Consider the following 26357-nt stretch of genomic DNA (forward strand, 5'->3'; position numbering starts at 1 on the left):
TGATGCGCAGGCGGAAAGGGCTATATACATGATGGGCGCATATGGAATAAGACCCATTTTCGCATGACGAGGGTCATTACAAATCTCATTGCGATAAGTAAATGGCTAATCTCTGCGAGATGGGTTTTAACGCGTAATTGTAACTGGGCCACAATTTGTGTCGTTTGAACATACAGAGAGTAGGTCGGAATTCCTTGCACTAAACAATTCTACATCCTTTGCACGGACACCTTGATGTAGCCAAAGTTCAGAGGTTTTATCTCGAATAAGCCTATGAAATATACGAATATATTCACGCGTGTCTGCTGGCTTTATGTAAAAGCCATTTAAGGTGAAAAGCTGGGTAAAACAACTACGCCGAAAAAGCGTATTAGTGCTCTATACCTATGTTTAGGTCAGAGTTGTTGACACCGTGTGAACTGCTAGGGTAACAAGAAATGCATAAACAACAAAGTACGGGTCAACAAGGCTATCTTTATGACTACCTAATTCGTGAGTAAAAAGTATTGCTCGCAGAAATATTTTTTATTTATATTCATCAATATCTTATTGTATATTTTGAATTTGTATATGGTGTAAAAAATCGCAAGTTTTGTACAGGGAAATTTCATCATAAAATTATAGTCTTAGGGAGATAGGTATTCGATATTCCAACAATATTCATTTTATATGATGGTGATTGCAAATTGTCTTTATTGGGAATGCAGTCCTCATTACTATTTTCATCATACTTTCTATGCTTTCAGAACGTCAAAAAAGGGCCATGTTGTTGTTATTTTGTCTCAGTTATCTATATAAAATAAATAGGATGATAAAAAGTGCACACACATCCCGTACGTTATGACACACTCTTTATAAATGCGAATGGCGTGTGTTCATTTGAAACGTGCGATTAATTTTGAAAAATGAGGTGCGTCTTAAATTATTCAATAGCGAACAACTTCAGTGCCTTTAGCGCTTTGATTAATATTTATATTTTATATCTGTCGATGATTTAACTATTCTTAATTACAATTTTAAAGCTTTACCTCTTTATCACCTTTCACATAAATCAACATGATCATAGACGCAAACCATTTGCATATCACTGGAGCGGCCTTTTGTGTCATAAAGCGCCATTTTCGATACCAGATACTGATCAGGTGATTTAATAACTTTTTTCTGAATTGAAGCGTGTTGACCAGCCAAAGAGGAAGCAACCATAGCTAGGAATAAAAGAAGCCTTTGGATAAAACTTACACTTAAATCCACTTTGTATCGACTGCACTTTTAAACAGGATTTAATACTAAACACTATTGGATAAAATATGGCGGGTACGTGGAATAATGTAAATAACTGTAATAACTAAACTTTCTTCATGTTTGTTGTTGACATTGGTCAATCAGTTAGCTTGGCAAATTTTCTTTATTTTATAAAAGACGTACATGCATTTGAAATATTCAAGACAAAACCAACTGGAATAATGTTAAGAAAATGTAAGGTCGACATTGAATATATTGCGATACAAGTATTACTAAAGACTCAAGTAATACAATTATAACTGTGCAATCACCAATCTTACGGGTGTTACTACCAATTTTACCTGTACAATATGAGATTAAATGGTATTCATACATTTTGCCGTTAGAATATTAGTGAGATGGAATGTGATCGATCTTGCATTTAAGATATTAAGTTCATTAATTCAAATAAGGTTTTTAACATATGCTACATTTTTTCTTCTGATAAATGTCAAAACAAATTATTTAATTAAGGATTTAAAATATCGAACACGGTTATATTGCATGATGATTATCTGTATGGAAATTTATAGATAATGAAACACAAAACAAACACATGATATCTGAAGCTCGTTTTATGGACAAAAAGTATTTTCATATCCGACACGCCACTTGAAATTTCATGACGAAACAAACACTCATTTAAAAAAGGCGTTAAGTATTTTAATGACTTTTGGCGAAAAAAACGAAATACATTTATAATTTCTAAATATAATATTGGTAATGGCACGTTTTATCCATAAATGTATTAATGTCCGCGTGATTGTCTCTATATTTGTCCAATTATTTGAACGAGTTTTTGTGTTAGTGCTCTTCTTGGGAAAATGATTTTTGTGTAGCCTTTTTAAAATATTATTTCTTCAAAGTTATTTTTATCCATACTATTAATTTAAGTGCGCTCATTCATGTCGCCTTTCAGATTGCGGTACACCATCCGCTATAACAGGCGGCTCGGTGCTCACATCTGGCCCCTACACGAACGGTTCATATGCCGTATATACGTGCACCAGCGGTTATGTGGTAAGCTGTGCTGTATCATTATGACATCATAAGATAAATCATAAGACATATCATCATATAATCCTGAAATACGATATACGATACAAATATGGGTTTGCTCCTTGAACTAAAATCATAACATACAACATAAGATACAAAGAGTGCATTAACTTATAGCTAAACTAAAATAACCAACATGTATATGTATGCAATCAAGTAGTATTGCGCAATTTGAATAAAAGTAGATCCATTACATTACGGAATTTATTAGTATAATGAAGTTTATGTATTTGTTTGCATTCCCCAAAATACCGATACAAGTCTAACTGTTGCATGAAACATCATATTTGTGTATTTGGGTATATTTCCAAAGTGTACGAATAAGTCTGTAGCCCTTTACATGATTTATCAGTTCACGCTAGAAAGCTTTTACATAAAATAGAACCAATTCATCAAAACATATCGCATTATTCAGTCGTTGTATAAAATCACTATACATGAGACTCTCTAATTATGGGAATTACCAATACCACAGTACTAAACTATAGTATGCCTAACCAAATAAGAAACTTCGAGTTATTAAAATAAGGGATTGCAACAAATATCCGGGTATACGGATACTGTTCAAGTATCCAGATAGCAAATTAGAATCTTAATACTTGATTAAACAAAATTCCCCTAAAATACATACCATATGTAATTCCACTATTAAATTACATATATTCTATCGATAGGTATTAAAACAGTTAACCCATTTTTATTATATATTAATATATGAACGTATGGTTGAAAATAAAGGTAGTATCACATTTTATTATCACGACTATTTACTTTGCATAATTGTGCTTTTGGATTTCTGGATGTATTTTTAATTTAACTTGTGAACATCTATACATGTACTTGAATGTTCAAAATCGTATATTTCAATGTTTAACTATAAACTAGGAATCGATTAAAGACTGACATTATTCCGTCAATTGGCTTTACGCTAAGCGGGTGACCGTGACATTACCTAATCAACTTGGTGATGCTGGTTACATTGTAGTTTTTAAATCGTACACTGGCGCCTGCGTGTTTTGTTTAATGCTCCTTTCTTCCCGATATTTGGCATATATTGAATTCAATTAACCTGTGCAATATTCCAAAACATTTGCTCTGTCCTATCATATTTACAGTTTTTAATTGGTCAATTAATATTGATCTAAATAAAACACATTACATAAGCATATGGGGATATATATATATATATATATATATATATATATATATATATATATATATATATATATATATATATATATATATAAATATATAGCCTCTTGTAGTTAACTTATAAAAGTCAACGGATATCCGGACTTATTCGGCTATTGTACACGGTTATCCGGATAAAGATTTCGGATATGATTCCCATCACCAATTTAAATTGAAGTGGGTTTTCTTTTTATAATTATATGACAGTTTTAACAGTTGTCAGTTTTTTTTTTATAATTGTACTTGCATTACCTGATCGATTTTACAAATAAATTTCCAAAAACCACGTTGGAGGCGATAAACGCACTTTGTAAAAGCTTTAAAGCGTATGTATACAAATTATACACAATTGGATGTAAATTAACCCGTTTTCAAAATCATAGTGATATATAAACTATAGGTCTATAATATACAGTGGCCTCGTTCTGGGAAAACTGGTCATATTGGATGTGCGTAAGCGTCGTTAAATTATTCTGTGCATTCTGCAAGTCTAATCTGGGATGACGCCTTCCGCCTATATTGGACTTTCGCTAAGAATAATATTCCTTTAAAAAAACAACAACATATAAGCGGAAAGTATCTAATCTGGCACACGCATACATGAGCCCAATATTTTACTCCGACAGATGTCCGGCACGGCGTACATAGAGTGCCTGAATGGAACCTGGAGCGTGAATCTGCCAGCGTGCTCTTAACAAGACTACAACCAGGTCTACAACAACATCACAGACAACCACCAGGGTAGGTCTGTCCACATGTCAGAAGAACCATTTACAATCCTTTTTTATCAACCGACCTAGTTTTGAATATTGGCTTCAGTTTCCAGCTATTTGCTTTTTACTGAAATATATATTTTAGTTAAGAGTGGCCTTGTGTGCTGTGGGGGTGCAGCCGGAGTATCCAGAGAAAACCCCACCTGTCCAACATTTCGACTATCAACCACAACCACATGCTCTGGGATTTTCATATACAAAAAATTAGAAAAGAAAATAACTTCGTAAATAGTTAAGAATGTGTCATGTAATATATGCTATAACTATTTCAGATATTCCAAATTGGCTGTTATGGATGTTCGGGGTGATAGCTGGTCTCCTTATCCTTCTGCTACTCGCGTGTGTGTTTGCATGGTGCCTTCAATGCCAAGGGTATATATTGTTTATTTTGCATTGGTTATTATTTGTTTGTCAATCCACACAGCTAGAAGTGATACAAGTAAAATCTTCGCTTATATAAGGCAAATTTAATGATCCTGATAAACTGTCGGACATATGATTCCCGGCAAGCAAACATATCGATGATATTTATATTTAACGAACGACATGTACGTTATCACAAACAAATAATCTGACGCAGTTCTCTTTGAATCTTCGTTGGTAGAATCTAACCGAATAATCAATAGTTCATCTGTATGTGCAAATCAAATCACAACCAGATAAATAATTTTCATTTGCAGATGTTTCGGTCGGGGTTCATTGTTCGGCGAAATGAACCCGCGCAGCTCGCCGTGCTGGTGTTGTGGGCGACATAGGTAGAAATTACATTAATATTTAACCAATCAATATCATTAATAACAAACACTGTCCGTACCTCAGAGTCATGGAGCGCTTTATATTGATTGAAGGCGTTATTAAATAGGAAACGAAAGCCCTTTCAAAATATTTTGTTTAACTGATTGATAGATTTTTTTCTGATTTACACGTTATTTTATACGAGAAATAAGAGAAACAAAACATGATTAAAATGTTAACGTCCAAATGAATATGACACTTGATAATTGAATGTTCGGGTGACTCTTTGCCAAGACACTTTACGACTGTCCATGGTTATTGATACTTTTACAAATGAGCTTAACGTGTCGTGAGTTATTGCTCCCTCTCGCTAACCATGATTCAAAAATGCTAAGACGCAATCCATTGGAAGAAATGCCTTCAATTAGTATTATAGGCACTTTTTTGTAGAGCCATGTTAACTTATTTGTATTGATCCTTATTTGATAAGCTACGACACAGCTCGCCGGAGTTGTTCGACGTTTCCGCGCAAGTACGAGTACGATGAAGACGGTCGGCGGTATCACCTTGACGACAACGGCATGGCGTGCTACTACCAGCACAAGAACAATTCACATGGAAAAGTTATGCATAATGGGGTAGATGGTTCATCAGAGGTATTGACGATATTCGTTTTAAATGTGTATATTTTAGACCTTAAGACCTTTGACCATTTAACATAAAACAAGTAAAAAGCATATCACATGATGATACATAGGACTCTGCGTGATATGCGTGTCAGAAATAGCAAAACATGAAAATGATTGGGCAAAAAAACACAGATGTGCATGGCAAGATTCAATAATGCTAAGGCGCAATCCATTGGAAGAAATGCTTTCAATTAGTATTATAGGAACTTTTTTAGAACTATGTATATTTATTTATATTGATCTTTATATTATTAGATACGCCGGACTTGTAAGACATTTCCGCGCAAGTACGAGTACGATGAAGACAGTCGGCGGTATCACCTTGACGACAACGGCATGGCGTGCTACTACGAGCACACAAACAAATCAAATGGAAAAGCTGTGCATTACGGGATAGATGGTTCATCAGAGGTATTAGTGTTTTATGCGAAAAAACATTTATAGACCTTTGGCCATTTGTTTTACGAACGTGAAAAAGACTTCTGAAAGGATAATACTAAATAAATAATAATAAATTGGGCTATGTAGCAAATGCGTGACGAGACAGATATACTAGTATTACTGAATGAGGAATTGGAAACACATCAAACCATAAGCTGTGCAGATGCACACAACACAACACCAAAGCATTGGCAATAATAGATAGAAGTATTATTCCATGGGCTTGTGTACAGATGGTCTATCTATATATATATATACTGCCAAGCGCCCTTTAGAGCATTATAGGCAGAGGGACATTTTCGAGTCCGTTTCCTGTGAAGAACCAGTACTTGGTGTCTATGGAGGAGATGACGAGAACGCTCCCAGAGTAGGGAGCAAACCCACGAACTCCCGATTGCTAGGCGGACACCTCATCCACTACACCACCGCGACCTATTAGATGGTTTGCATCTTTATTAAAGTTTGTCAATGGGCTCGTGTACATATTGTTTGCATCTTTATTGAAGTTTGTCATTCAATGCATTCACTTGATATATTTAATGGATGAACACATATTAAGCATAACAACCACGAATTAATTTAAACTTAAACCATGTTTTTGTTTATGTTAATCCTATAGAGCCTCGTTACGCGTTCGTTTGCGAAACCTTAAAATCGTCCCATTCTTTAAAAGTTGCAGACATGAATGTCGTTTAATAAGGACCTTTCACCCAGTTGACATTTAACCGTGAGGTGCAATGAGCGTTGTTTGCGGCGACATAAGGTCTCTATGCATAACTATCTGTGTAAAAGTTATATTAGAACATCGCAGGTATTAAACAGAAACAAATGAAAACACACATTCATGAAATTTTACCCCCAATAATGACATTGACCGTTAACAAAGGGCATAAGAATTGTGCGCGATACATTGAATAAAAGTCCGATGTAATTAAAAAATCTTATCAGGCATTACCAAGTTACAGCCTGGAAATGTATGACCTTTGATCTTGAAAAGTAACATTGACCTTTCATCGGAGAGCGATACAAAGTAAATACATCAAATCGTCCGGTCATAAGTAATGATGCCTCAATGTAACATTAAAATCCGACCAGGCATTAAAAAGATACAGAAAGGAAAACAAACTTCATGCAATTGGGCCTGGTATAGTGGCCTTGACCTTTCGCCGTGGAGAATGGGACTTGCACGCGACACATCGTCTGGAGAATGGATATAATAATAAACCTAAGTAATATTAAAATATTCACAGGACGAACGGACGAAAACTCATAAAAAAACACCCAACTACCAAACCAACCAATACAGACGGACGGTACGGTTATTATATTTCCTCATTCTAGGCGTAATCATTTAAAGTACTTAATGACACGATAAAGCGCCCATAACAATATTGCCATTATTGAATAACACCTAAAGTTTACAACTTAGGCATTCCATGATTCACATTTCTTGTAAATGTATATAATGAGTGGATAAAATGGTTTGAATCAATTGAACTAAGTCGAATGAATTGATTTCTGTTCTTAAAGGTCTCAACCCCACGACCAACATTCGTGCAGGCGGTAAACGAGGTGATGGTAGAAAAACGACAGCTGCCCGCAAAAGAAATCCATGTCTGGAAACCGCATGCCAACCCCGTCCGCAACATCAACACCAGCACGAAGTAGCCACTAAACAGGATGCTTAAAGTATCGAGAAACAAGAGAATCATTGGATAACACTAGCACTGTCTCTTAGTCAACGAAAGCATCGAAAACAACCGATCATTTAGAAAGTGACGTATCTCGAAAAACTTCTCTTCTATTTAAGATGCTGTTTTCATCATTCCAAATACGGATGCTTTTCATGTGTTTGATAATTATATTGAAGAGAAGATTAAAATCAACATTAATTGCACAATTTTCAAGACCTATTCGTTACGATCAAAATATTTATAACACAATGAATTATTAGTGTAAAAACACACACCAGATGAAGACGAACAGGATATTTATCAAGCCGGTCCTCGTTGAAAATCGTAGTTATTATGCATGCCTTTGTTAATGCTTTTTGAAATGTTTTCTAGTACTAAGTTATTATATTTTCCGTACGTTTCGTATTGCTTGTGTTTGAGCATTAAGCTGCAGGTATTTAAAGGTAGTAGTTCAAACCAAAAGTAAATATAGTTGCATCCGTTTGAGTTTGGTTTTGATGAAGAAATCTATCGCCATACAATTGTGTTTATAGTGCTTCAATAATTGGCTAAACGGAAGTCAGGAGCGTGTCAAAGCAGTATTCGTTATTACCTTACAGAAAAGAAAATAATAAACGGAAAACTTTTTGTTGTTATTTTTTTATATCTGATTAATAGCATATTAATGATTTTGCATTTGTGCCTATCGATAAAAACCTAGAGTGGTATATTTTAGTTAAAATGCAAATGCTCTTTACATACAATAATTAATTACGGAAATATTTGTATACTAACTACATTAAATAGATATGATAAATCACTCACAATTTATTTACAAAATGCTCATTTTATGACGAATATATACGTCTGCAATGCATATTCGAAATCGATCTAAGTACAAGTATATTGCAAAGGCGTTCTAGACAGATATATCAAATTTAAACGTTTAAACCAATGTCAACAATTCTTCGTGTAAATAGAAATCCGTTATCAGACGTGAAAGTAATTACTTTTTTATTTATCGAAATATTTATGATATCATAATTATCATAAAGATTTTTTTTATCTCTACAGACATTTTAAATTATGATAATCAATCCGATTTGAGTCTCTAATTGATGGCATAACGTATATGCGTGCATAGATGTTTAAAGGCATTTCTTATAAATAAGGTGATTCACTTTTTATACAAATCAAAACCTTTCAGTGAAAAATAATAACGACGATCAATTAGATCTGGGTCCGTATCCACAAAGATCCTTAGGTATTTTCTTAGTTATCTACTACTGTTCGATAAATCACCTAAGGCAAGATTTTCCCTTAAATATTCATCCTAAAAATTCCTTAGGAAAAATATTAGGTAAGTTTTTGTCTCGTGCATTTTTTTCTCTCAGTGATACATAATTCGCCTAAGGAGTGACTTAAGTTTGTTGTCAGGGACATCCCCGGGTTCCCTGACATAAAAATAGCATCACGATGACGTCGTCATTATAACATACCACGAGATTTCTCGGCACACAAAAATGGCGGTTGTCTCTGTCTAAAGAGAATCGGTCGAATTTTATTACGTGTTTTAATTTCCGTAGCGTGTCACAAGGACTTTTTATGGAATATATAAAGGGAGTAACTTTTATTACATGCATACAATGCTTGTGAATTTAAGCAGCATTAAATGCCATGTTTTATTTGTAATTCCCACTGTCGGCGTTTGGGTTTTTGGTGGATCTTAAAATAGCACTGAAGCGAAACCGGATGTTTATAGCAGACGGCTGTTTGTCAAAACTGTCAAATAAATATATTTCATAAACTACAGTAACTTGAGCATTATTCAATTTATGTACATGTAAGTAAAAAAAGAATATATGTATGATATCAGGAATCAGCAAAGCAACAAAGAATGCACTGTGGGTGTCAGTTGCCGAAAATTTCAATGCCAAAGCAAAATAACAGCTTGACACCAACGTGCGAAAACTTCCTCGATATAAATGTTATCAATTCCTTAATTTTTTTACATACGGAAGTAAACATTGCAACTTCCTGTCTCGCTAGCAAATATAAACGGGTAGAAAAAAATACTATTTAAATCAACTGCACTATATTTATCGAAAGAAATAAGATACACCCACCGATTGTGATGATTTTCTAACTGCTCTGCTTTAAAACAGGTTTCCGCGTTAAAATGGACGCTACGTTAGTTTTTTTCTTAAATTTTAAAGGTCCTCCGGAGGTTCCTTAAAAGTTAAGGCGAAAATGCCGACTTAAGGCAAAACATAAGGGCATTTTGTCTTGTGGATAATACTTTAGGAATATCTTAAAAATTAAGGGAAAATAGCTAAAATTAAGGGGAAAATATTTAAACTAAGGCAAAAATCTCCGTCAGGATCTTTGTGGATACGGCCCCTGATAACAGATGTGCAAACATTTATCATTTACATACACAAATAAATAACAAGAGTGTTAATAACCCCCACCCTCAATTGCATAAGAACAAATAACAATGTCTAGAATTAAAAAGGCAATGGCAGTTTATATAAAGTGCTTGACCTATTGATCAGTACATATTGTGTTATGTCCATTTGGATATGTAAGGGGCCTTAACATTTCAACAGCTTTCTCTTAACATATTGACGCTTTCCAGTGGAAAAAAGGTGGTTTAAATGTAATGCATGTAAGTGCGAATGATGCTTTGCCATCTCACGGATCAAATTGTTTATGTTTAATCTTGGTTTACAATACGTTAATCACAAGGGCCATTTGACCCACGTTAAAACGATGTTTATTTCTTATCTGCATTAAACGATCTAGATATTTCAACTCATAATTAGTATGCGAACTGACATTTCTGTACCTAATGTTGGAGGGGACGTAACCAGAAGAATTTACATGTATATAGTTCGGGCCGGAAAGTTCTGCACCTACTAGTATTGTGTCAATTGTAATGTTATAAGTATACATATTCGTAATGTTTACTTCCGTATGTAAAAAAATTAAGGAATTGATAACATTTATATCGAGGAAGTTTTCGCACGTTGGTGTCAAGCTGTTATTTTGCTCTGGCATTGAAATTTTCGGCAACTGACACCCACAGTGCATTCTTTGTTGCTTTGCTGATTCCTGATATCATACATATATTCTTTTTTTAACTTACATGTACATAAATTGAATAATGCTCAAGTTACTGTAGTTTATGAAATATATTTATTTGACAGTTTTGACAAACAGCCGTCTGCTATAAACATCCGGTTTCGCTTCAGTGCTATTTTAAGATCCACCAAAAACCCAAACGCCGACAGTGGGAATTACAAATAAAACATGGCATTTAATGCTGCTTAAATTCACAAGCATTGTATGCATGTAATAAAAGTTACTCCCTTTATATATTCCATAAAAAGTCCTTGTGACACGCTACGGAAATTAAAACACGTAATAAAATTCGACCGATTCTCTTTAGACAGAGACAACCGCCATGTTTGTGTGCCGAGAAATCTCGTGGTATGTTATAATGACGACGTCATCGTGATGCTATTTTTCGAATGTGTTTCTTTCTTTGTTTGAAGTTGTATTGTTGTGCTTTAAATATCAAACTTTATGTTATTGTTACATTTAATTTACAAAATGAACACATTTATGTGTGTGTTTTTCCGATTCACGCAATCATATTCAATGAAAGCTGCATAAACAAGTTTTTAATTGCATAATTATTTTCTGTACGAAAATTACTTTATTATTATTATTATTATTATTGTATTATTATTTATTATTATTATTATTATTATTATATTTTAAACTCAAATATGTATTCGTATTGAGTATGCACTAAATGAAGTAATTTACACATAAATCCAATTTTTTTCTGGGCATAAAACGGCCACCGGAAAAACTTTGCGAAACCGAAATTTCGCAAACTTAAGTACCCTTTTTCTTAAAGATTTGCTACTTTGAGACATAGTATGCGATAAAAGTCTTATCTTTGATTAATAATTGGTTATTTTCACTTAAAAAATGCGTTTTCTTCACTATGAGATTGTATAAGCATTTTTCCAAAGATAAATAGCCTTAATAAAAAGGTGATATGTGACTTTTGCCTTTCAATAAAACTCTTTAAATTTGCTAAAGACATGCAAATAAAGAACAACATTTCGGAAAATATCGTCTCCTTTTAATATTATGGTAGCTATTAGCCATTAAAGTACTCAAATTTAAAAACGTCAATCGAACATAATTAATACACAGACTGAAGACGAAGTTTATCCTGTCATTGATTTCAACATGGACTGCAAAATGTGATTTATAACTTGAACCATTATAATAGTGTCAATGTTGTTTTAGGTTACACCTCATACGAATAGCACGAAGTGTAAAATTTCTGCTGTGAAACCCGACCATATTTGTATGCTCATGAAGTGCGCAATAAAAATACGAGCACACAATAATGTCAAAACTGCAATGCCTAGAATAAACGTTACGACATTCACGTAAACACATCGACAAAAATGGCTTCACGAAACCCATGCTAATCCTTCTTTGATTTTATTGACAAACGATGACGTCATTACGCTCTCTATGCAGTTAAGCATTTTTATTAACGCACTTGCTAATTAATGTTGTATGTGATCATCAATCATCAATTCTTCCATTATTGCGCAATTGTACAAGATGAAAGTACAAATGTACTTTCAATAGCAAACCATTGTTGCTTCAACTGTGTTGAGCTTTTGATGTTGCGATTATTCTGTTTGTGTTAGCATTTTAATCAATAACAAATCAGTTAATATTATGTCCATATACTGTTTGATGTTGCCAAACAATGAACTTAAGTTTTGTATAGTTGATTCATAAAGGACCAATACATGCATACATCATGCGAATTGGCGAATAAATAAACAACATACGTACAAGATTAATAACATGCCCGACCGCCCATTATTGATGCAAAACATAATTTGTGCATTCGTGATCATAATTTCCTTAATGCATTAATGCATACATTTTAATAAAATAAATTTGTGATAAATTGAATTTTCTACTAAGTGTGAATAATTGATAACTTGCTACTTATTAATAGAATTTGCATGCAGTAAACAGACAGATTGCCTTCCGCACCGTCACATGATTAAGTTTTAAACTGAACTGTAACAATATATATTAGATATAAAACGCGTAATATCTGATCTCATACATAAACACATTACTTTATGACAATGTTAAAAGCTTTTTAAACAAATACATTTTTTAAATTTATTATTATTATTTAATCAATTTATTAACTTTTTAAAAGTTAAATTTTCATTTTTCGTGTGTCGTTAAATCCACAAAATGTTTTGTTAGATTAAATGAAATACGGACGGATCACATTTAAAGCCTGAAGTTAGAATATGTGGAGAACAAAATCCAAATAAAATCCAGCATGCGGAAAGTATGTTGAACTGAATACTATCAAACCGAAATATCAACTAGTTGAATATTGAAGGGAATATCCGCTATTGCATGCATGCTGCTAAATTACAATTGCATTTGGCTTTGTTGCATTTGTTAAAAAATAACTTCTTTTTCATTCCATCTTTATGCCTTTTTTCCATCAGTTAGATCAATATTGCTTGCATAGTTCCTTATAATGTTTACTCGATGTATGTGAATCTTATATTATTGCGAGTAAAAGACAAATGCATCATTTCTGTTAAATTGTTCATATGGCTATCTTCTATTTCTTTATTAATCTTTCTATGCATAAATTGCTTTATTACATTACAGAGAACCAATACAGATTATACTTTTTAACTTGATTTATTATACATGGAGTGTAAGTGTACAATAATTTCCTGGGTGTAGACTACTTTTGTCGAAACAATAATATATGCATCCGAGCTAGTTTTGCTGATTTTATCCTCTTTAAAGAGATTTATTCGTGTAAAATAGATAATATGATTAATTTATTTGCAACTTGCAAAACATAGGAACAATTTGACTACGACCACGCGTTAAGTGTGCGATACTCGCATACATACATTTGTGCGTGCGCGTGTATATATGCATTTATATTTGTGTGCACGACTGTGCCGTGTAAGTTCTTGTATGTGTGTTTTATGTGCGTTCATTATGAAACATTGATTGCATCTGGAAAACTGTTGGTGAGTAAAATACCAGATCAGAAAGCGAACGGACTTGTGCGTATTTCAACTTGTATGAGGTACTTCAGCGCTTGAGGCTACAATATGTGAGGATCCGGATTTTGTCCCAGCACGACCTTATTAAGTAACTTGACTCACGAAAGTTGGGATGGTTATGAATTAAAGCTCCTATTTTTAGCTTATCATATTGACTTGAATATGTTCTGTTTTCATGTGGTCATGTGGCGTGTTTGCGTGTGGGGTGGGGAGAAACCCGGAAGAAAACCACACTTTCGGTATGGTGACCACCAAACAAACTCACATGCTCAGTAAGTAGGCATTCAACCGAGGAGAGATTCGTGTGTACAAACCACTGCAAACATGTTTTAATGAACACATTTTGAGGAGCATAAAAAATGTTTATATCATTGTTGTCGGCAACTAGGGTTCTCTGTTGGCTTTTTTCGGTAACCCTTTTGTTTATCTTTCCATGTGTGTGTTGGTCACGTACGTTTGACTAACGACCATCGCATGGTTTATTGCCACAGCGTCGGTCTGTTGGTATTCAAACGTGCGCTGGATCTGCAGTGATTGAGGTTAGTTTACAGTAAGTCTCTGCAATTAGTGCGCACACCGTCATGATGCACTGAACACTTCATTTTCATTTCTTAATCAATCTCAGAAATCATTTAACTGCGTAAAGTCAACACAATATCGATCGGCGATTCCAATTCGCTCATCTGTGTTAATAATGTGTGACTGACAAGCAAAGGCAGACAGACGAAAGTACTGACATATTAATGTGCATTGAAGCCTGCTTCTGGCGTTTTACTGGCTCGCACAGGAATGGCTTTTTCGAAATATTTTGGACATTTATAATCCCGATTGCTCTGGTTCTCCGTTATATATGAATTGCAGAGTACAAATTGTCATGTCGCATTTGATTATCATTAAGTTGTGTCATGCCGTTCAACATGCTTAGTGCTTATCGCTTGCGTCTTGCTGATTAGATAGTGTAACTTATAGTGCCATGCTAATGTAATTACTATTGTTAAGTTGTAATTTACGGCCGATAAAGCGATATTAACTTCAATAAAGATGGTACATAATGGTATTTTCATTTACACGCAAGAGAATATTTGATTAACAATTATAAAGAAACGACAAATTAAATGATGTTTGTAGTATATGCAACCAAGTGATGCAAAGAAGCACAAAGGCGCACGGAAGTTACAGTTTGTTGGCAACAAATAGCACAAAAAAGCATTTGACATATACCAAAATGCAATTGAAAGTGTCAAAATGAAGTTGTCATAAGCAATATAAATGTTCATAAAGCAATATGAAATTGTCATGTGACAATATAAAAAGACGGGTGGACATTACGTCCATAGTTGATTATACTACAAACCGATAAATACCATCACATCGGTAATAAGAAATCGATTGCATGTTGTTTAATCAATTAAATGATGGATTTACTTGTACTTTATAACATGGAAACATTATTGACGTGAATTATGTATACTTGAGCAAAAATATAATGTTTGTTTGGTTAGATTGTGTTTTTTTTAAAAACAAATCTCAAATTATTGTAGCATTCTGTTTTTGGTCCGGTTATAATGCAAAACTAGATAAACGAATATAGTAAGGAACAAGACGATTCATATCACAAAACTATCCTCGACAAATTATGAACATTTTCCAGTAACACTGTGTCGTTTATAACAGCGCCGTTTTTGTTTTTTAAATTCATGTGGCGTTTCGACGTGTCAATAACTGAAATTCCAATGCTTGCTTTTTTCTATTTTGACACATCTTCAAATACGCCAAATACCACAGTTCTTGTCACATTCATGGGTTGTAGTTGGCTGCTAAAGACTTAAAAATACCACATATTATACAGTTTCTAACAAGATGTGATATGACATGGCAAGCAAGTTCAATTGTCACACAAAAAGAGTTATCTGTTGCCATAAAACAGCGCAACGATCTAGGAATGGAATAATTTGATGGTTTTGTCTGCCTTAAGTGTTTATGGTAATCGACTTAAATAGTTCCGTTAACATTTGTCAAAATGAAATTCAACTTATTTGCTTATCAAAGTTAATACAACTATTAGGAAGGTACGGCCGTGTCTTCCTCGATGTTTCCCTTTAGATGTGAACATACTTTTAGTTTTTTAATCACAATTTTGTCATGCATCAACTTATGATTGTTTGCTAAGCTGTAATGAAAAAAAACCATAGTCGTCGACATTCTGTCATACGCTTCATTTTAAAGCAATAGCGTGAGCAATTTTTATTGACAATATAATAGCTTTACGATTGTTCTATTTTGTCGCATTTGCCTTAAGAAACGAATAATGTACACACTGAATCAGAATAGAATTTCTTCAACGAACATGTTTCGTGCAAATAATTTACCAAAACTAAACATATGTCAGCGCAAATAGATATACAATAATTTTAAGCCTGTGTAACGCGAATGGCTTAAATTTGCATAACCGGAATAAAATGTACATACATAATAGGATTCTTTTGTAAATGTACATTTTATAAAATCGAGCATTCCATTAAGTACATTTCATTAATTTGTGTACATTTAGAATAGTCTTAGAAATTATAATAACAAGGGAAAATATAAAAAAATAATGTAGCTGCCCTGGGGATCAAAGCCGGGACCTCTAGAGGAAAATTTTACCTGGCTACCACTACACCGCGCAAAATTTTGAAATAGTTTAAAGTAGTAAAATCAATATGTCGGTAAGTTTTCGCCGAACGCTTTAAAAAAATATTTTTCTATTGATGATTATCAATAAACGAAAACATATTTTAAACACGTTTTCTAAGTCAGGAGTTTTAATGTGTTTGTTTAAATTTAAATCTTACATTTTTAATAAACATTTGTACAATTTATTTTTATATTGTCATTGTGCAAAACTGTGAAAAGTCCTTTTGATACAAACATCAGTGTGTTAGACCAGTTACTGCAAAGAACTTAAATAACTAAAGTATGTGTTCGTTTCATATGCACACGTTTGTAAATAGAAATACACCGACAATTGAAATTTCAATACAAATCATAATTATTTTGCGCAAAATTGTGCAATAGTTTTCCTTTTGACTGTGAATTGTATAACTCACTAAGCGTACGAAACATGTTAGATTATTCGACATCATTATACATTCATGAAATTCAATTTAATTTCGCACTGTGCACGCATGGAAAAAGAGAATGAATTGCTAATTCATTTACGAGCAATAAAATAGCGCACTTACCGCATTTAATTTTTTGATAAATGCAGATGTTCAATTTCATTGACTTAATACGTTTTGGAATTGAGACGAGCCAATTGTCATGAATGACATTTATTTTGTAATTATTGAACAATATGAATGACCTTGACCCTTGAGTATTGGGAACGCGCAACGTGTCCTCTCAACAGCATTACAATTGTTTAAAGCCCAACATAGATTTGACGAAATAAAAAATGCTCGTTTTTATTTTTTGTGTTACAATATATTCCATGTTAATTTCCAGGACGAAATCCGAACATTTACGAGCGAACGCGAGATTTGCTTCGGGCAGCTCATGAGAACTACGGCGTGCTTCCGACGCTGCCAGAAGCCAATCTCACGTTCGTTAAATTTATGTTACCATAACACTTCTAGCGTTGAAATTTTGGCTTTTGCTATAAGGAGCATTGATATTTATGGGTTAACTTTATTTAACGAAATATTAGTTTTAACCAAAGCTTCGTCTAATAATACATTGGTAGATGTCTTTACCAAACAATTTAATTTAGGCGCACGATATCCTCAAATTTTGAAATTTGTATCATATTCCAGTGTATTCATATTAATGAAGTATTTTGTTCGATATATTTTCAGGTCGAATAATAATGGTAGTGTTAACGTAAAGGTAAAATCGACAAGACCCACACTAATGAGTTTCATGTACGCAAAGCCACAGATGTTTACCCTCCGTTTTTTAATCTGTATACCGTATTAACCGGGTACTTAAATACGATAAAACATCATCGCTTTTGAAGAATCAGAGACATCACAGTAATAAAATTGAGTTGAATTATCACAAAAGAGATAAATTGATAAATTATGTAGATGCGGTAAAGACAAGCTGTTTTGTGCCAAAATTTGACTGTGGACATCTACGATGAACCTTGGCCTTGAGCTAGATAAACGGGTTTTAATTGTTACACGCTGTATCATCAAAGTTTACATTTTTGGAAGTCATTTCAAAATTGAATGACTATTGATGAAGTTACTGTCCGCAAAAATCAGACGGAAGGATGCACGCATGCAAGCGCACAATCGATCTTTGTGACAGCTATATTGAGATTTCCACAAGCGGACTCTACAAGTATATCCACTTAGTCGGCAATATTGACAAGGACATTGCGTTTTTATCGACCATTTTGTTGGGCCTACGCTTACCTACTTTTCAGATTTTGCACTGCAAGTTTCTCGTATATTCCTCAAATCCTCAAGGCTGATAATTGTTTATACAGCGAAAGGCAAAATATAATTAGTATAATAATCTACCATTTCACAACGTATTGCGCACGTGTCAGATTTTTGTTGTTCAATGTTTACCTTATAAAGCTTTATTAGATAAGTAATTGCAAATATTTTTCGCAGTTAAACACATCAGTCGTAACTTATTTTAACCAGCGGTTGGACTTATAGACTTCACTGAAATAGGCGCAACAAGCTATATATAACGACCAAGAGATTTTTAAAGATAAAAAGAAAGCATTAGAAAACGTAACTCATGGCAAGTACTTAATATAACATAATTAATAAATTGTAATTTAAAAAAGAAATCAAATAGTTATGAATGGATATGACATTGCTTATCTGATTTTCTGCTAATGGAAATTAAAAAAATTGTCCTTAGTAGTTTTTTCTTCTATAATAACGCTATCTTAATCATATGCAAACACATTGAAATTTGATTAAAACTGTATATTTGTTGTGATAAGATTTCCACAACAGAGTTTTAATGTTTCATGTGAAAAATAACACATGCTAAGTGGTAGAATGGGGTTTCTTGTTCACTGACTTTTTATTAATATCTTCGACTTTAATCGGACCATATTAGCAATCGCGACTAATAAACACTTATTTACTCGTTTGACATTTATTTATCGAAAGTAAAGCTTAATCATCAGATATGAAGAGTTTGTCAGTATTTGATAGTTGATTGAGGTATTTATACAGGTCAATTTGACTCCTTATTTGTGGTAAATTCAGTTTGATAACATTTTAAAAACCTATTAACAACGCATTATAAACTGCTTGACAATAATTGCAGTCTTTTACACTAAAATCTCTTCGATATATTTATCTTATCGCACCGTTCGTGTGAATGTCGTCTGTTTTGCCTGATAAAGAATACAATAAAGACTATCATTGCGAATCTTATATTTTGTGAACGTGTTTTATTCGATTCGGAACGTGTTTGGTTGGCTTTATTTTGGTTTTAATCGTGGAATTGGATTTTTTATAAATATCTATGATTTTGCCTCTCTTTTATGAATTACAAATTAATAAATGCAACAGTAATCAGCTATTGCATCCTAGTAAAACATAACTTTTATATTATATACTAAATACAATTTACTATAATATACTATAATATAATATAATGCAATATATTAGCATTTTCTATAATGTTCTATACTATACTGTACTGTACTGTATTGTACTGTACTGTACTGTACTGTACTGTACTGTACTGTACTGTACTGTACTGTACTGTACTGTACTGTACTGTACTGTACTGTACTGTACTGTACTGTACTGTACTGTACTGTACGCTGCTCTGCTCTACTCTACTCTACTCTACTCTACTCTACTCTACTCTACTCTACTCTACTCTACTCTACTCTACTCTACTCTACTCTACTCTACTCTACTCTACTCTACTCTACTCTACTCTACTCTACTCTACTTTACTCTACTATACTCTACTATACTTCACTATACTTTACTATACTTTACTATACTTTACTATACTTTACTATACTTTACTATACTATCATTTGTGAACATTCCCGTAAGTGGTCTCTATGAGGTTTTAGTAACCTTTGGCCCTGCTTATCAATCTGTATAATCTAATTGTTTAAAACAAAAACCTTTTTTTATTAAACCTTTATTTAAGTCTGAATCATACAACTATCACCGATTGCAATTAGGATAAACGCCCAAATATGTAGGCTTTCGGATCGGAAGTACGTACTTTGAATTTGTCATAGTTTTATATTTTGCACAATCATGTTTTCGTATCTAAATATAATGCAAATATAGACACTAACCTTACAAAAACGTAAGAACATTTCAATTGAATTTAAATATATATCTGTCTATGATTTAACTATGATTTAACTATTCTTAATTACTATTTAACAGCTTCAACCTGTTTATCACCTTTCACATAAATCAACATGCTCATAGACGCAAATCATTCGCAATTCGCTGGAGCGGCCTTTTGTGTCATAAAAGTGCCATTTCCGATACCAGATACTGATCAGGTGATTTTTATATCTTTATAGATAAGAAGAGTGTTGACCACCCGACAGAGGAAGCAACCATTGCTAGGATTATAAGGAACCTCGGGACAAAACTCAAACTAAAACTCACTTTTATATGACTGCACTTTTAAACAGGATTTAATACCGAACATTATTGGATAAAATATGGCGGGTAAGTGGACTAAACATAAATGAACTTTCTTCATGTTTGTGTGTAGACATTGGTCTACATAGACATAGCTTGGCAAATGTTCTTTTATTTTATTAAAGACGTGCACGTATTTGAAATATTCAAGACAAAACCAACTGGAATAATGTTAAGAAAATTTAAGGTAGACATTGGAAATATAGCGATTGAAGTTTTACACGAGACTCATGAATTTCAATTAAAACTGTGTTATCAACAATTTTACGGGTGTTACCACAAAATTTGACCCGTAAAATATTATGTAAAACGGTATTCATACATTTTGCCGTTAGAATATTAGTGCGATGGAATGTGATCAATCTTGTGTTACAGATATTAAGTTCATTAATTCAAATGAATTGTTTGAAACATATGCTACAATTGTTGTTCTGATAAATGTCAAAACAAATTATGTAATTAAGGATTTGAAATATCGAACACTGTAATATTGCATGATGATTATCTGTATGATAATTTCTAGATAATGAAAAACAAAACAAACACATGATATCTGAAGCTCGGTGCATGGACAAAAAGTATTTTCATATCCGATACGCCACTTGAAATTTCAGGACGAAACAAACGCTCAAATATAAAAGGCGTTAAGAATTTAAATGATTTTTGAGAAAAAAGAAGGAAAACATTTAGAATTGTTTAATATATTATTTGTAATTGCACGTTTAATCCATAAATGTATTAATGTCCGCGTGATTGTCTCTATATTTGTCCAATTATTTGAACGAGTGTTTGTGTTTGTGCTCTTCTTGGGAAAATGATTTTTCGTGCAGCCTTTCTTAAATATTATTTCTTCAAAGTAATTTGTATCCTACTATTTATTTAAGTGCGTTCATTCTTGTCGCCTAGCAGATTGCGGTACACCATCCGCTATAACAGGCGGCTCGGTGCTCACATCTGGCCCCTACACGAACGGTTCATATGCCGTATATACGTGCACCAGTGGATACGTGGTAAGCTGAGCTTATCATGTCAACATAATAAGATAGATCAGACATATCATCAGATAATCCTAAGATTTAATATGATAAAAATAAGTTTTTGCTCCTTGAACTAAAATCATAATATACATCATAAGATTCAAAGATCGCATTTATTCATGGCTGGCTCAACTAAAATAACCAACATGTATATGTATGCAATCAAGTAGTATTGCGCGATTTGAATTAAAGTTGATCCGTTACATTACGGGATTGCTTAGTATAAGGCGGTTTAAGTATTTGTTTGTATTTCCCAAAATACCGGTACAAGTCTGGCTGTTGCATGAAACAAAATATTTGTGTACCATCTTATTTTATGCATTCCGCAAGCCTAATGTAGGACGATACTTTCCGCCTTAACTGGATTTTTGCTTAAAATAGACTTCCTTTAAATGCAAATTACCATAAAAGTCGAAAGTATATAATCTGGCTCAAAATTGTACGCACATGCATAATTTTACTTCAACAGATGTCCGGCCCGGCGTACATAGAGTGCATGAATGGAACTTGGAGCGTGGATCTGCCAGCGTGCTCTAAACAAGACTTCAACCAGGTCTACAACTACATCACAGACAACCACCAGGGTAGGTTCCTTCGCATGTATTCATGTATAAGAAAATATTAAAAACACAATACGACGATATGTATGTAATATATGTATTGCATGTATAACACTTCATGTATAAGAAACGATTAAAAAAACAATAAGGCGATAGGTCTGTCCGCATGTATAATATGTATAAGAAACCATTTTAAAAACAATAAGACGATATGTCTTTAAGCATGTATAATCATTCGTGTAAAAGAAACCATTGACAATTCTTTTTTATCAACCGACCTATTTTTTAATATCGGCTTCAGTTTCCAGCTATTTGCTTTTTTACTGAAATATATATTTTTTGTTTTGGTGTGGTCTTGTGCTGTGTGTGTGTGTGTGGTGGGGGGGGGGGGGGAGGGCAGCCGGATAATCCAGAGGAAACCCCACCTGTCCGACAAAGCGACCATCCACCACAACCACATGTGTCTGGGATTTCCATATAAGAAAATTAAGCAAAGAAAATCGTTCGTTAATAGTTGTGAATGTGTCATATATATATATATATATATAAATAAATATATATATATATATATATATATATATATATATATATATATATATATATATATATATATATATATATATATATATATATATATATATATATATATATATATATATATATATATATATATGACACATAACGCTTTGATTAAATTTGCCGTAGCTGTCGACCTCTCGGTCTTCTTCAGCGGCATTTATTTGTGAAGCATATCATGTTTAGCGGATTGACGTTATTTTATTGAACGTTACATTGCGCGCCATTTTTATTAGTCCTTTGTGTTTAGTCCATATGGTTTGAACGTCCTCAGTTTACGCTTCCACGGTTGTTCGATGGTCTTCCGGTACTCGTCCGATCCATTTAATTTTTCGAGTCCCATGATCCGGAAGTCCGCGACGCTGTGGCCGTTTGTGTAAAAGTGCTCGGCAACCGGGTCATTGTGTCGAGTCCGTATCCGGGACAGGTTAAGGAGATGTCGCTGGTACAGGGTATCTCCCGTTTCCCCTACGTATACAAAGGTCTTACATCGTTCGCAGTGTACAGCGTAGACTACATTGGTGGATTTGCAGGTGACCTCGTTCCGCACATTGTAGCTTTTGCCGGTGGTATCGCTGAACTTTTCGGCCTACATCATGTACAGACAGATTGCGCACCTCTGCGCCCCACATGGTCTGCTCCTGTTTGGAACCCGGAAAAAACATTCGGTTTCGTTTTTTATGAACCAATATGTCTTCAAGGTTGCAGTCTCTTCTGAATGCTGCTAACGGGGGTTCAGGAAATACGTTTTTCATTCGATCGGAAGTGTGGAGTGTGGGCAGGTGTTTCCGGAGGATATGGCCGACATTTGGTAGCGCTCTGGAGAAAGTGATAACGAGCGGTACCCTGGAAGTACTTTTTGAAGACACATTTTTACGCAGCAGATCTCGCTTCTTGCTATCAACTTTCTTCAGTTCTGTCTCAACGAATTGGCCATTGTATCCTCGCTTCAGTAGTTGTTCTTTGATCTCATCTCTGTGTTTTTTGTAGTCCGTCTCTTCCGAACATATTCGTTTCAGCCTCACACCTAAGCCGTACGGAATGGCCTTCTTCGTAGACTCGGTATGGGACGAGTCCTTGTGCAGGTAGAGGTGCCTATCTGTTGGTTTGGTGTATAAGTCTGAAAACAGCCCTCCTGTTCGAATTGACGTCATAGTGTCTAGGAATTCGAGCTGCTCTGTGGAGAAGCGGAGCTCGAGCTGTATTCGTGGATGGATTTTATTTGCAAACGCATAGAATGTCTTTAGTGCCTCCAAACCATGTGTCAACAAGCCCCAAGCATCATCAACGAACCGGAAGTAAGCTATTGGATGTTTATTTGATTTCGAAAATAATTCTTCCTCCCAGGCTCCCATGTAGGTCGACGCATAGTTCATACCTAAGTGCGATCCTATGGCAGTTCCTTCAGTTTGCATGTAGTTGTCTCCATTGAATGAAATGGTGTTGTTATTTAGGACAGTGTCCATCATTATGATCATGTCGTTGGTTGGTACTTCCAGTTGCACTCGCCGATTGAGAGCTTCAGTTACTGCAGCAAGGGCTTCTTCTCTTGGTACGCTGGGGTAAAGAGCCTTCACATCCAAACAAAATATGATGGTACCGTCTGGTAACGGCTGCTGTATCTGTGCTATTTTGTTTAGAAAGTCGGTTGTGTCTCCCACATTCGACGGAAGTGACGTCACATGATCGCGCAGTTCATTTTCCACTATTTCCGCCATCTTCTCTGTCGGGTGATTACGGCCGTTTACAATAGTGCGGAGATGCATCCCAGGTTTATGAAGCTTCGGGTTGCCCTGAAGCTTACCGGAAGTTCCACCGCTGCTAATGAGATACCTTTTAAGGTCACTGTCGATCGACCCTTTCTTGTAAAGAGTATCGGCCACTTTTTTCACTTTGTTTTCCACCATTCTTGTTTTATCATCTGTCACGTCGACGTATGTGTCACTGTCCGACATTTCACACTTCAGCTTTTTGACATAGTCTTCTCTGTCCATTATCACTATCCCCGATCCCTTGTCGGCAGGCCGAATAACGATGTCGTCGTCGTTGAGTAATTCTTTGATTGCCTGTTCTTTCGATTTGCTCAGATTATATTTAAATTTTCGTTTTAATCCGCAAATGATGTCGTCTTTGACCGCTTGTATATATGTGTCCAGCCATTTGTCGCGGCCAGCCTTTGGAGTCCACGTCGAGGCCTTATTTTTGTATTGATGCTCATCTTCCCTGGTTCTATGTTCAGCGTCTTCTGCATAGAAATATTCTCTTAAGCGCATACGGCGTTCCCACGCTGACAAGTCTGTAAGTAATTTTCCTTTGTCTATTGTGTTTCTAGTCGGTATGAACTTCAGTCCTTTCGACAGCAGGGATATCTGAGCATCAGTTAATGTCTTCTTTGACAGGTTGGTAACAACACTCATTTTATTTCCGTCATGATTCGTCTTTATATATATATTTATATATAAAAATATATATATACTATAACTATTTCAGATATTCCAAATTGGCTGTTATGGATTTTCGGGGTGATAGCTGGACTCCTTATCCTTCTGCTACTCGCGTGTGTGTTTGCCTGGTGCCTTCAATGCCTAGGGTAGATGTTGTTTTATTTTTCATTGGATATAGGTTTTTTTCAACACACAAAGCTAGAACTGATAAAGTAAAATCGACGCTTATATAAGACCACTTAAATGATCCTGATAGACTGTCAGACATATGATTCCCCCCAAAAAAACATAGCGATACAATTATATTTTTAAAAACGACAAGTGCAGAATATCACAAACAAATAATCTGACGCAGTTCTCTTTGAAGTACGTTGGCAGAATCTAACCGAAAAATCAATAGTTAATATGTATGTGCAAATCCAATCACAACCAGAAAATAATTTTCATTTGCAGATGTTTCGGTCGGGGTTCATTGTTTGGAGAAATGAACCCACGCAGCTCGCCGTGCTGGTGTTGTGGCCGACATAGGTAGAAATTATATTAATATTAGACCAATCAATATCATTAATAACAAACACTTTCCGTACCTCAGAGTCATGTAGCGCGTTATTTTGATTGAACGCGTTATTAAATAAGAAACGAAAGCCCTTTCAAAATATTTTGTTTAAATGATTGATAGTTTTTTTTCTAAAAATTATTATAGTTATTATACGTGAGCAATAAGAGAAACAAAACTTGATTAAAATGTTAACGTCCAAATGAATATGACAATTATTATTGAATTTTCAAGTGGCTCTTTGCAAAGACACTTTACGACTGTCCATGGTTATTGATACTTTTACAAATGAGCTTAACGTGTCGTTTCATAGTTATTGCTCACTCCCGCTTACCATGATTCAATAATGCTATGACGCAATCCATTGGAAGAAATGCCTTCAATTAGTATTAAAGGCACTTTTTTGTAGAGCCATGTATACATATTTACATTGATCCTTATTGCATAAGCTACGACACAGCTCGCAGGAGTTGTTCGACGTTTCCGCGCAAGTACAAGTACGATGAAGACGGTCGGCGGTATCACATTGACGAC

General features: G+C 34.4%; 2 protein-coding genes across 3 annotated transcripts in view; both read left to right on the forward strand.

Moving 5' to 3' along the window:
- The window catches only part of LOC127832239 (uncharacterized), a 45848-nt gene extending 37414 nt beyond the window's left edge, over nt 1-8434 (forward strand). For both annotated transcript variants that reach the window (XM_052357545.1, XM_052357546.1), the window contains 3 exons: nt 5530-5695; nt 5984-6139; nt 7700-8434. In XM_052357545.1, coding sequence (XP_052213505.1) covers nt 5530-5695; nt 5984-6139; nt 7700-7837 — 460 coding nt within the window. In that variant the 3' untranslated portion in view covers nt 7838-8434. The remainder of the gene's footprint in view (nt 1-5529; nt 5696-5983; nt 6140-7699) is intronic.
- A 12123-nt stretch (nt 8435-20557) lies between these two features.
- On the forward strand, nt 20558-25417 carry LOC127831201 (CUB and sushi domain-containing protein 3-like). Its single transcript, XM_052356192.1, has 4 exons — nt 20558-20677; nt 21560-21660; nt 22157-22271; nt 25314-25417. Exons 1-4 carry the CDS (start codon nt 20671-20673, stop codon nt 25415-25417), a joined length of 327 nt encoding a protein of 108 aa, XP_052212152.1. The 5' UTR covers nt 20558-20670.
- The last annotated feature ends 940 nt before the right edge of the window (nt 25418-26357 follow it).

This window comes from Dreissena polymorpha, chromosome 5 (assembly GCF_020536995.1).
Source record: "Dreissena polymorpha isolate Duluth1 chromosome 5, UMN_Dpol_1.0, whole genome shotgun sequence".
NCBI classification, from domain to species: domain Eukaryota; kingdom Metazoa; phylum Mollusca; class Bivalvia; order Myida; family Dreissenidae; genus Dreissena; species Dreissena polymorpha.